Here is a 12055-nt window from a genome sequence, read left to right on the forward strand (position 1 = left end):
AAGAGGCCAGTCTAGCAGATGAGATGAATATCACATCATCAGTTAAACAAGTATCCTCAACTACTCTGCTGACAGCTCAGGACCTGTAGTGCATTTTCAGGGAAGATGCCTGTCCCCACCTTTTTCTTCAGAACATTTGTTTAGCCCCCTTGAAGGAAAATCATTTGCCATGAGAAGTCTATTTATGCGAACACGTGGACAAGAGACCTTGGGTTTTCCATTACAAACAAGCTGATGACTGTTCCTGTGAATTCTGAACCCAACCTCAAGCCTTTCTCCACATACTCAACTCTGGGTGTCGGTTTTAGGCCTAATAATTTTTAAAGCACTTGACATCCATCACTGCATTTCCTTCTTACACTTAACCTATGAGATATTATTCTACACATAAGAGAAACTGAAGCCGAATCAGAATACACTTGCAGAATCCAAAGAGATCAAGGTCTAGTCGTTTTCAGGCTTTTCTTTTCACAAAAGATCTAAGAGTATAGACTTACTCCTTTTAATGGGAGGCAGCTTCTCTGATGGCGCTAAGAGCCAGTGTAGCCAGTGCAAATCACAAAGTACGGAGGATGCCCTTATCCCCAGAACAGGGTAACTACATTTCAAACTGATATTTAAAAAAAAAAAAAAAGAAAGAAATTCAAGAATCTAATCACAATCCTTTGGGCTGCAATGCTGCAGTGATATTTTTATAACCCAGGAATTCCTAAGCTGTTGCTGCTGTTCAGAGGGCACGCTCACTAAGTAGCTTGAAATGTGTGAAATGGATGATCTGATGCGGTAACCTAGTAAATATTTCCTAGGTTACATCTTAGGAGTGATGTCATCTCTATGCATTATCACCAATGATGAACTGAAAAGAAATTAATTCTGCTCCACAGCTAAGCATTCAAACATTTCAAAAATGTCTGGAGTAGTTTATATTCCAGATGCAGACTCTTTCCCTCCTAAACTGTGTTGGTGAAATTTTTTCATTCCAGATGACATAGCTATGATATTACACTCTAGGGAGTGGGGTGGGGAGTTGGAATTAAGTTTCTTCCAGAAAAAGTGTACAAACCCTGGACATTTCTAAGCAATCATTCCATTGAATTTGAAAAGTGACAGTATTTCTGTGGTTAATGTGACATTTTTTTCTTTCTTAAGCCAGGAGAACTAGTCTATTACTCCATTCTAAACATCCTACCTATCTTCCCCTAAAACCCCTGCTTAAATTAAGTGCTTCAAAAAACACTGTATTACATAAGAGAGGCAAAAATAGTACTTTCACAAAGCTACAACTGCTTTCTTTGCCTATAAAGGGGAAATAAATCCTGGGTGCCATTCAACCTTAATGATGTTTTGCCAAGTTAAAATTAATTTTGAAATTAAAAGAAAATTGTTTTAATTTTATGATCAAATCGACAAGTGAATTTTGTCCATGTATAATTTTTTTTCTCCAGAGTTCAGCTTTGATGGCTTATAGGTTTTGAGAAAAATTCAAAGGATGATTAACTTAAAATGAATAATGTGTCATGAAGAATCAGAGAGGAGTGCCAGTGTCCTGTCATTTTCTGCTGCGTGTTTTTATTACTTCCATTTCGTTAAACCCTCCAAGATGCTCCTTAGCCTGAAGATCCACCAGCACCATGAACGTGGGTTTCTGAACAGTTTTGTTCACATTTCCCATCAATGCTCCTTTGATGGATGCCTGTCTACTTGATGTTAAAGCCTGTGCTGAGTTACATTACAGCCTTAGTTAACCCTACTGTTAGGATGGTGTGCCTGGGGAAGCTGAAGAGTTGCGGAAATGCTTTCCTGGAATTCAAGCAACGGCCCTCCTGCCTCTAGTCTGCCACAGCCCCTACTTCCATCTGTCCCTCTGAGCGTCATTTCCATTCAATACAACAGCGGCTCTGACTCAGTGAGGGTACCTGGCTGGGACTGCACAGTCAACTGCACTGCCTTAACCCCCCTATTCCAAGTTTCCAAACTTCCCGGACATTATCTGCTCCAGCAGTCGTATGAGCACATCCCAGGACAGTGCTATTTGAAGGGCAATACTAAATGACAGGAAGTTACTTATTCTAATCAAAAGGCCTATGATTTATAATGAAGTAAATCACTATATCCATTTACGGATCAAAACCCTGACATATTCAGAACAAAAGCCATCTCATCAATGATAAGTACTATGTTCTTTAAAAAGAAGAAAAGAGAAAGAAAACACTCAAAACATTTCCTTTTACCTGCATAAAGCCTCAATAGCATCTCTGTCCAAAAAATCATGCTCTCTCTTGACCAAGGAAATATCAATGGGGAACAGGAGATCTATAAGAAAAATAAAAACAAATACGTTTATTGAGCACCCAAGCTCTTGCCAATCCAGCCCAGCTTAGCAGAGGGAAGAAAACAAGGTAATTTATTGAATACTTACTGTTTGCAGGACACTTCACTCCCTGTCAAGTGCTGTGGGTATGTAAAGCAGCTTAAGACAATTTCATCACTGTCCTAAAGGAGCTTGGAATAAAGTGGTCTGCAGAGTCAAATTATCTGTTGTCAAAGATAAGTGGTTCAAACACTGTTCCACCTTTAAACACATCAGCAGGCAACAGACCTCTGCTATGTAAATTATAATTTAAACCAGAATGAATACCAGAAGGATGTTCACGGTAACGTGGCTGTTTTTTCCCTCCCATGTGTGTCTTTGCTCACATTTGATCAGGGAAGAGGTCACAGAAAACCGGGCCAAGGAAAGATCTAGAGAACTATGGTAGTTGTCAATGGAATCCAACCATTTGCATGACATCAAAAGCTAACGAGAATTAAGGCTGTGCTATTTTTAAACAAATACTAGCACTTCCATATGGCTTTTCAGGAGTTTATATAACTCCCACTAAAACAAAAGGCCAGCTCTAAAGCAGCTGTAGAACAATAGAATCCCAAATCCTTTCATCCTTGGAAGAGTTCACTACTCTAAGAACGCGTAAGTTATATTAAAATCGAAAAGCAAAAAGGGGGGAAAAGTCAACTCAATCAAAGAATTCCCTTTTCTGTCCCTTGTTGATAAATACACTCCAGGAAGAGTAGGGAGGAAGAAGACCAGCAGCACCTGTGTGGAAATTTGCAACAGCTCTGGAAGTGCCACTAGATAAAAGCAAGTTATCCCTCTTTGGTGTTCCAAGCACTTGGGGTAAATAACGGGCCTTCCTAGTAAAATGCTTATACAATATCATGAGGAAGAGTCCTGCTATGCAACTCTGTGGGTCAGGGATAGGCAAAATAAGAGCACTGCAGGACACCAGGATTAACAGAACCAAAAAATCGCTTTGGCCCCCCAAATGGCTAATGCTGCATACTGAAACAGACATCGCTATTGGTAGTTTGGGAGATGCAAGTAGCTAACAATGTTCTAGTTCTGGGGTTGACTAGGGAGCACATGACTGTCGCTTATGTTTTTATGGCTTCTAACTTAGGATCATTGGTTTTACAGGATGGCATGGAGCTCCTTATTCTTGGTCATCTGTTTTCCAGAGACTACACTTATGAGTACCTTTTTTTTTTTTTTTTTTAAATAATGTTGAAAACTAACATAATGAGTATTGTGGTCTATTCTTTTTTCTGAAGGCTGGCAGTAGATTAGTGATCCTGTTCTCTGAATGGTAAGACAGGCAGACCAATGAAGTAGCTAGAGCCTAAAGATTTATGAAGAAATCCATAAAATTCAGTATCACAGGATTTATCTCTTCATTACCTTATAGACCAAGTCTCTTAGGCAAATGATTAGTGGCACCACTATGGTGGCAATAAAAGCAAAGACTTAAAGTGAATGTAAACTATTAGTAAATAGAAGCAAGCCAGACTGTAAAGCTGTTTGAAGGTTCTGGCAATCGTATTTCGCTTTGAACAGATAACCTGCACTCTAAGTATTAAAGGACAGAGCTGATATTAAAAAATATATTTTTAATACTTAATAAATGTAAATCATAAAGTTCACATGCCTGTTAGGTGCATCTGCGAAAGCAACTCTGTTATTTTAGCAATTCCTAACTCAGTGTACCCAGAGCTGTATTTTACTTTCCTGATCCAAATTAACTTTAAAATTCTGTTAAAAAAAAAAAAATTCTAGGATAGGTAGGGACTAAATTCAAGAGAAGAGTGAAATAATTACATCTTTTTTTTTTTTTTTTTTTTTCAGTATTTCTCAGAGTTCTTCAGGTTAGGATTTAATCTTTCAGCTTGGGTTTAAGGGCAGGATGTTTATATTGTCAAGGACCGAAATAAAGGTAAACAGGAATCAAGGAATGAGTGGGATGGCATGTGGTGTGCGTGTACCTACCCTGCACGTAGGGGTAGGATGAAGGGGAGAAATTATAAATGCTCAGAGCAATGTACAGTATCTTCAAAAGCAGGTTTATGCTTCAAAAGACTTATAAATGTCAAGGGACCCCAAAATGTAACTTGTGAAAATACAGTCTGCATTTTAGGATTTGGAAAGATGTAAGACAGAGACCGGAAGTGGATCTTAGCAAACATACACATCACAAGAAAGGGCTTCTTGGCAGCAAATCAACACCAAACTTGACATAATTGGAGGAAATTTAATTTCAAAACACGAGAACAAAAGGACAGCATGTTACTACTATTGCAAATGTAATTATCTTTCCTTATCTCCAGTAGAGCTGTGAACTGAAAATCCAATAGAATGCTGATCCACACCCCACCGCCACCAAAGCTCTACTGAGAGACAGAGATGCTGTAAACGGCAACAGGTCAAAAATTCTCCCAAAGGAAGGATAAGCAACTCCACCATAATAAACATGCAGGTTAACCAAACACCTTAAAAAAAAAGAAAGACGAAGGAAAAAAAGAAAAAGGGATTGGAGATATTCTCTGAAATGGAGGGAGAGTAAGATATTCTACATAGTCTAACTATAAAATAATTTTAAACCCATCTTCATGGAGAAATATCATACGTTCAGTCTGGGCTACAATGAGGAGGGACAGGCACTATTAAACGAGGTGAGGAACTAAACTAGCCGAGTGAGCCAGGGAAGTAAAACGACCTCTGTGGTCTCGCCCCAGTTTGCTTCCGGGGAGCACCCCCACCCCCTCTATATCCCTGCCGACCACGCTAGCATTTCCAAGCTGAAAACCTGTATCCGTTCTTAGTATGGGTTCATGGCATTTTGCTCATGCGTTAAAGAAGGATGCTGGTGACCACCAGCTCCAATTGAGAGCCCACTGCCATTGCTACAGGAAGCAGCCTGCTTGTTATCATCCTAGAAGGACGGAAGGGCAAAAGACACGTTTTAAAATCACTATTTCTTGTGAGAAGAGTTGAACATCCCTGGTGAAATTTAACCTGGATCTTTCAGCAGTTGTGTCACATCATGGCTAAATGTCTCCCAGCATCTCCTTCCTCTTAAGTGCTAATAAAAAAGGTGTATTCTTTAACTGTAAATTAACCAATATTACGCTTGCTCTTTGAGATTTTTGGCAATTTCTTTGAGGTATGAACTGTTTTATTTCTATAAGATATGAAGCGTCTCCCACAGTGGTGGGCATCCCTGTTGGTGCAGAATTAATACTGGCCTGTTGATTAGCTGAATGGATGGCTGGAGGGATGAATGGATGAGTGGAGAGATGGAGGGATGGATGAATGAGAGACACCAGGTGCTGTGTCATCTTGGTAGAGTTAAGGAAACAAAGAATGCTCAAGTTGGAAGAGGGCTTGGAAGTCGTTTATTCTCAAGGTAGGAGTCACTTCACTATCCACCCAACCTTGGCTTGAAAATCACCCATAAAATAGAGCTCACGAGTTCACAACTGTAGTTTTTTCTTAATGATTTCATGTAGAGAACAATAAGCCTCCCTTTTAAATCAACAGCCTCTTCCCCTCGCCTTGCACAGAGCACACTCTGCCCACCCTGGGCAGCCTGAGGCTCAGGGCATGAGCGAGACTCAGTGTGCTCATCATCCTCAGCCTCGGCATCTCAGCGATGCCCAGAGCACTAATGAGAAAACGAAGAACTAGTAAAAGTCAGCCTAGGTCTTGGTTTTTTTTAAAAAGGTCCATTTTTTCTTAATTAAAAAATCGAATAACACAGGAGAAATAATATTCATCAAATGGCAATCTATGGAAAAGTGAAAAGCCTAATGACAGAGCGGAGAAAGATATCTATGACACATGACCAACAAAGCCTTAGTATTTAGAATAAAGAGCTCTTACAAATCATCAAAAAAAGCACAATCAACTCAGGGGAAAAATGGGCAACAGATATTTCACAGAAGAGCAAACATACGTGGCCAGACGACACAAAGAAATGTGCCTTATCATTAAAAATTAGGAAAATGGCAGTCAAAATCCATAAGATATCATTTTATATCCATTTGATTGGCCAAAATTAAAGTCTGACAATATCAAGGGTTGAGAGCATGTGGATAGACAGGATCTTTATATATTACAGGGAGGACTGGAAATTGGTACAGGAACTTTTGAAAAACTTGCATTATAAAGTTGAACATACATCTCTATCACCCAGTAATGCTACTCTTAGGCAAACACGCAAGATAAATTATTTCACGTGTACCGAAAGAGTGCAAGAATATTCCCAACAGTACACTTTATAAAAGCAAAACAAAAAAACCCCAAAATGCCCACCAATCAGAGTGTGGATATGATGAACTGTGGCATATCCACACAATGGAGTATTACACAGCAGTCAAAGGTGATGGACTATGAGGACACACAGTATGGAAGAACCTGAACAATAATAAATGAAAAAATTAAATCATAAAAGATTACATAGAGCATGATACCCTTTTTATAAAGATAAACAACTTTATAAAAATATTTATTTTAGGGAAATGCAATAAAGCTATATAAAAGGAAAGCAAGGAAATGATAAACCAAGGTTTCAGGATGATGGTTACTGTGGCTAGGGGGTGGCAGAGGGATGGGAGACAGGTGGGTGTGTTATTATCAAGGTCCTAGCTGTTTTGGGTGGTTGCCACACTGTTCCTTAGTGAAATATTTAAGTAAATAATAAAATGTCTGAAAATAAATCATAGATCAATAATAATCATGAGGGACTTCCGTGGTGGCACAGTGGTTAAAAATCCGCCTGCCAATGCAGGGAACATGGGTTCAAGCCCTGGTCCAAGAAGATTCCACATGCCACGGAGCAACTAAGCTCGTGTGTCACAACTACGGAGCCCGCATGCTGCAACTACCGAAGCCCACTCGCCTAGAGCCTGTGCTCCACAACAAGAGAAGCCAACCGCAATAAGAAGCCCGTGCACCGCAATGAAGAGTAGTCCCCACTCGCCACAACTAGAGAAAGTCTGCGCACAGCAATGAAGATCCAATGCAGCCAAAAATTTAAAAATAAAATTTAAAAAAAGTGCAAAGCTTATAAAAAAATTATAATCATGATCCAAGGATATGATTTTGCCCATTAAAAAAGAATGGCATTCCCGGCTCACCTTCATACAACTGGGCGTACTGGGGGAATCCTGCCGCCTGTAGCCAATCACAAGCTTCTTTGGCTTCAATTTCTAGAATAGAACAGAGGACAGACAAACATGTTAGTCATGTGTAACTCAGCGTACTTCTTCTTCCTTAATAAACTCTGGTTTTGTTATATAAGCACAAGACGGCATCTGTTGAAAAGGGATAAGCAAAAAGCAAAAAAGAAAATCCACTTATTCAAATGGTTTAGATTTTTGTGCATCTTTTCAGACTTTAAAAAATACATGTAATTATCCATCTTTCCTTTAAAAAACAAAAACAAAAATGGAGGCCCAGCAGTAAGTCACTCTGCGCTGCTTCTGTGTTCTGGTTATAAATGATTAAGAAAATAGGGCTTAATGAGAAAGTTGAAGAAGGATTAAATAATTATTAATTTTAGGCCTAGATGGACTAACTTGCTTTACTTTTCACATCAATAAAAGGCCACCAAGTACATCTGACACCCTGGAAGAACACTAACTTGACCAAAGGGACTGACTTCTGCCACCCAATGGGATGCGGGTTAACTGCCCAGGGGCTGTGAAGGTGTGCCTTCGGGTGCATCAGGCAGTAAGAGAAGCCTGGGCGGTCAGGGGCCCTGGAGGGCATTAAGTCAATAAACCCCACAATCTCAGCAGGCTGAGATGCCTAATAAAGCTTCTACTTCCCCGTGGTTAACAGCTTATAGATAGTATTGATAAACAGAAAGGCCAAGAGCAACTGACAAACCTGTTCAAATTCACTCAAGCACTTATTTACAATCCCGTTGAAACTGACTCACAGTGGAGGTCGGCACAGTTTCTCAGTTTGCACAAAGAATATTCTTTCAACCCTCTTCCCACCTTCCTCAGACCCTTAGAGTACTTAAGGTATGTAAGGCTATTCACTCATTTATAAATGTCTCAACATTGCTTAATTTATTCCAGATTCAAATCTTCATTATGCATCTCTCCTCTGAGCCAGATAGGAGGTGGACAGTCCATCATAGAGAAGTATGTATATATCACTTTTGTCTAGTAACTTATATATATATATTACTTTTGTCTAGTAACTTTATAGTTCCAGAGCATTTTTTAAACTATTATTTTATGAGTTCCTTGAGTCTTTAAAGAAAAGAGAATTAAGAACACTCAAATTCATTTAAAGCAAGTAGGAATGTCCTTACTGAACGAACGTGCCAAAGATAAAACCCTGCTGCTATCTTCTGATGAGTTAGTTAATACCCAAACAAAAACAATTATGGCAGCAGAGAAGCAATAAATGTCAGGGCAAGGTTTATTACTTTCATGAATCTTTTCAGTGTGGCGATGAAAGTAGCATCATAAAATACAAGATTCAGGACTGAATTCGGGGAAGAAGGATAGAGTGACATGAATGTGTAAGAATCTTGATGTTTGTACTAAATCATAGAATTGTCCAATGTGAATTACCTGCGCTAACATTTTTTCATGTATTTATAACCATATCTTGTTTCAGAAAGGAATTACTGAAGCTTTAAATAAAATCATAAAAATAAACATTTTCCAGAGAACTATATTGCTGGAAAAACATATAAAAGCTCAACATTTTATTTTAAAAGGATGTGGAAACTACTTTTTTCTCTATCCCCATGGCCCTCGCTCAAAGATAGATATGGAAAGAAAAAAAGCGAAGTCTTTTGTTTTTTAAAAATATTTTAAATATCTCACTTCTTCTGACTATCTGGAGGTTATTTCCATTGAACACATTGTTAGACATCGAACAACAGATTGCTAAAAAGTAAATGTATTCGCTTTTTAAATGTTTTACTTAGTAAGTGGTGAGTAGCCAGAAATTCTCAACGTCCACCCTTTCTGGCTTATATTCAAATATGACAACAGATCAGTGCACATGCGCATGTGCGCACACACACACACACACACACACACACATGCCTTAACTGGACACAATTCTCCAGCCAGTATCACCACCTATTTAGAGAATGTTCCTGATTTCTTATTAAAATGGCTTCATGCCAAGAGTCACGAAAGATATAAGGTATTATTTTTCTAAAAAAACCTTTAAATTTATATAATACTTTACAAATCACAGCGTTTTCACATATATTATTCACTTAAGGCCCCACGTGACTTCAGGAACACATAAATGCCTACTGCTGTGTTGTCATCCTTATTCATTTTCTACCACTACAAAAAGAAATGCCCCCAAATGACCAAAATCGATCTAAAAAGCTGTGTTCACACAGCCACTCTTCTTAGGGCCAGTTGGTTAGAAAGAAATGATGTGAACAGGCCAAGGTTTGCTTCTTCAGCAGATAATTTAATGAAAGGTCTACAATGGCTAAAAAGCAGCACTTCCAAGAACTACAGAGATTAGTAATTTTACCTGATTTTTCCTTTCCCTAAAATAGATGAGAATATCTTTCTTTTAGATATGAAACCATGGGAAACAGACAAGCCTGTATCTAGTTTACATTTAACAAAGTCCATTCATGAAAACTTAGGCTGCATAATAATAAATGAGAACTTAAACCCACTGTTTCTACAGAAATCAGAATTAGAAAATTGTAAAAATTGTAAAAAGCTGTCACAGATTTTTTTTTTTTTTTTTTTTTTGCGGTACGCGGGCCTCTCACTGTTGTGGCGTCTCCCGTTGTGGAGCACAGGCTTCGGACACGCAGGCTGAGCCCAGCCGCTCTGCGGCATGTGGGATCTTCCCGGACCGGGGCACGAACCCGTGTCCCCTGCATCGGCAGGCGGACTCTCAACCACTGCGCCACCAGGGAAGCCCAACTGTCACTGATTTTTTAATAAATGAGGCAGTTACTGACTTCACTCTCACCCCCTTCCAGTTACCAAGTGAAAATGATAACGATCTAAGTACTGATTTTTAAAAAATCAGTATTTCCATTTTATTTAACATGAAATGAAACTATGTCTACATCCAGGTCAGGTAGGGATTTACCCCTTCTAGTTCCCTGGATCTAGGTCACAACTTTGACTCTTATCCTAACTGAAACTCCAAGTTTCCAATTCTCTCCTCTCTGAGACTCCAGCCACCTACCCTGCCTCATCAAACTTCCTGCATTACAGTTTTGATCTCGTCTCCCCTGCAAAAACTTCCCTGGAGCTCCACTGCTTAGAAAATCAAGTCTAAACATCTCCCTAGGTTTTCAAGGTTCTCCATGTGGCATCCAAACGAATCGTTCAGCTCCCTGTACTCCCTCCATACCCCAGCCAAAGTAAACTTGGTCCTTCCTCATCTCCCTACACATCCCTGGCTGGAAATTGTCTCCTATCCCCTCATTATCCTTCAAGGCCTAGTCCAAGCGCCACCTCCTCTAGGAAGTCTTCCCAGATGCCTCCTGACAATTCTGTCAATGGCTAACTTTGCTTGAGCACTGACTGTGCACAAGGCCCAGTTTAAGTACTTAAAGCATATGAATTCCTTGACTCCTGGTACTGATCCTAACACGTGGGGTGTGAATATCATCCCACACGGGCTGGGAATATCATCCCCAAGATATGCAGATGAAGAAACAAGTGGAGAAACAACCAGCTCTCCTCGAAAACAAGCTTCCTTTCCATTCAAATGCCCTAGTGAACAAGAGAGCTAAGACTTGCAGAAATGAGCAACACTGGATTTTCCTGAAAAAACATGTAACAGTGAACAACATTTAAAATATTAAACAAAACCAGGTAAATGTTGCATACTGCTGTCAGTTTAACTCCCCATGCCTGGTTTTGGAGGCCTCTAACCAGTTCTCAGGGTGCGACTTTTCCTTCAGTGGTCGAATGAAAAACTATCAGCACGATTTTAAAAAAACATTCCCCACCAGGCAGAAGTGCCATCAGAAACTGGAAATACAGTGGAAATACAATGACACTTTTAGACTTGGGTTTTCTCTTAGCAAACAACAGACAAATGTGTGAAGGAGGAAACAGGAAATTTTTATTGGCACCACCTTTAATAATTAGTTGTATTAGATGAATGAGGTTCAGGACACCTTTGGTGTAAGGCTTGGGAACCATTAGGCCATATTTGCATGCTTCCTGGCATGACGGGATGACCCTGTCTTCCCCTTACCTCTCAACAGTAAGTCAGACAGAAATTCCCCAACACCGTCATCATTCTGCTGAACTCGCTGATCTTAGCGGCTGAGCAATGGTAATCGGGTCGAAGCAGGATGTGATTACTTCCATCTTCCCTTTAAGGCTCTACCTTCACAGTGCGAACCCTTGTGCTTGCTTCCTGCCTTCTTTGCAATGTGCTCCTGAAATCAGGGCTCAAGGCAAATGCTACATGGACTTTACCTCTTAAATAAAATTCTAAGGAATTGGAGGAATGTAAGAAAATTCAAACATTTTCTAGATTCCTTGGATTCCCCCAACTATGGCAAGACTTGCGGGCAAAGATCCATGGAAATGTTGATGTTCTTACAGCCATGGAGAAGCACGTCAACTGTGTGAAGGCAGGCAGTGCTTTCTGATCTGAACCAAGATTCCTGCACTGGTCACAAAAATTCCTTCAAATGGAAGGAGTAATTACTTCAAATGATCAGTTCTCTCGCCTCTGTTAAGG

General features: G+C 39.7%; 1 protein-coding gene across 6 annotated transcripts in view; it reads right to left on the reverse strand.

The window, feature by feature from the left end:
• Positions 1–12055, reverse strand: part of DLC1 (DLC1 Rho GTPase activating protein) — a 408689-nt gene that overhangs the window by 22163 nt on the left and 374471 nt on the right. For 5 of the 6 annotated variants that reach the window (XM_081220746.1, XM_081220747.1, XM_081220745.1 and 2 more), the window contains 2 exons: positions 7471–7542; positions 2232–2313 (listed from right to left, as the gene is read on the reverse strand). In XM_081220746.1, the coding sequence (XP_081076872.1) occupies positions 2232–2313; positions 7471–7542 (154 nt within the window). Of the gene's footprint in view, positions 1–2231; positions 2314–7470; positions 7543–12055 lie in introns of those variants that run through there. The other variant, XM_081220750.1, reaches the window with a different exon arrangement.

Source organism: Mesoplodon bidens (genome assembly GCF_964165515.1).
Source record: "Mesoplodon bidens genome assembly, chromosome: 20".
Lineage (NCBI taxonomy): Eukaryota > Metazoa > Chordata > Mammalia > Artiodactyla > Ziphiidae > Mesoplodon > Mesoplodon bidens.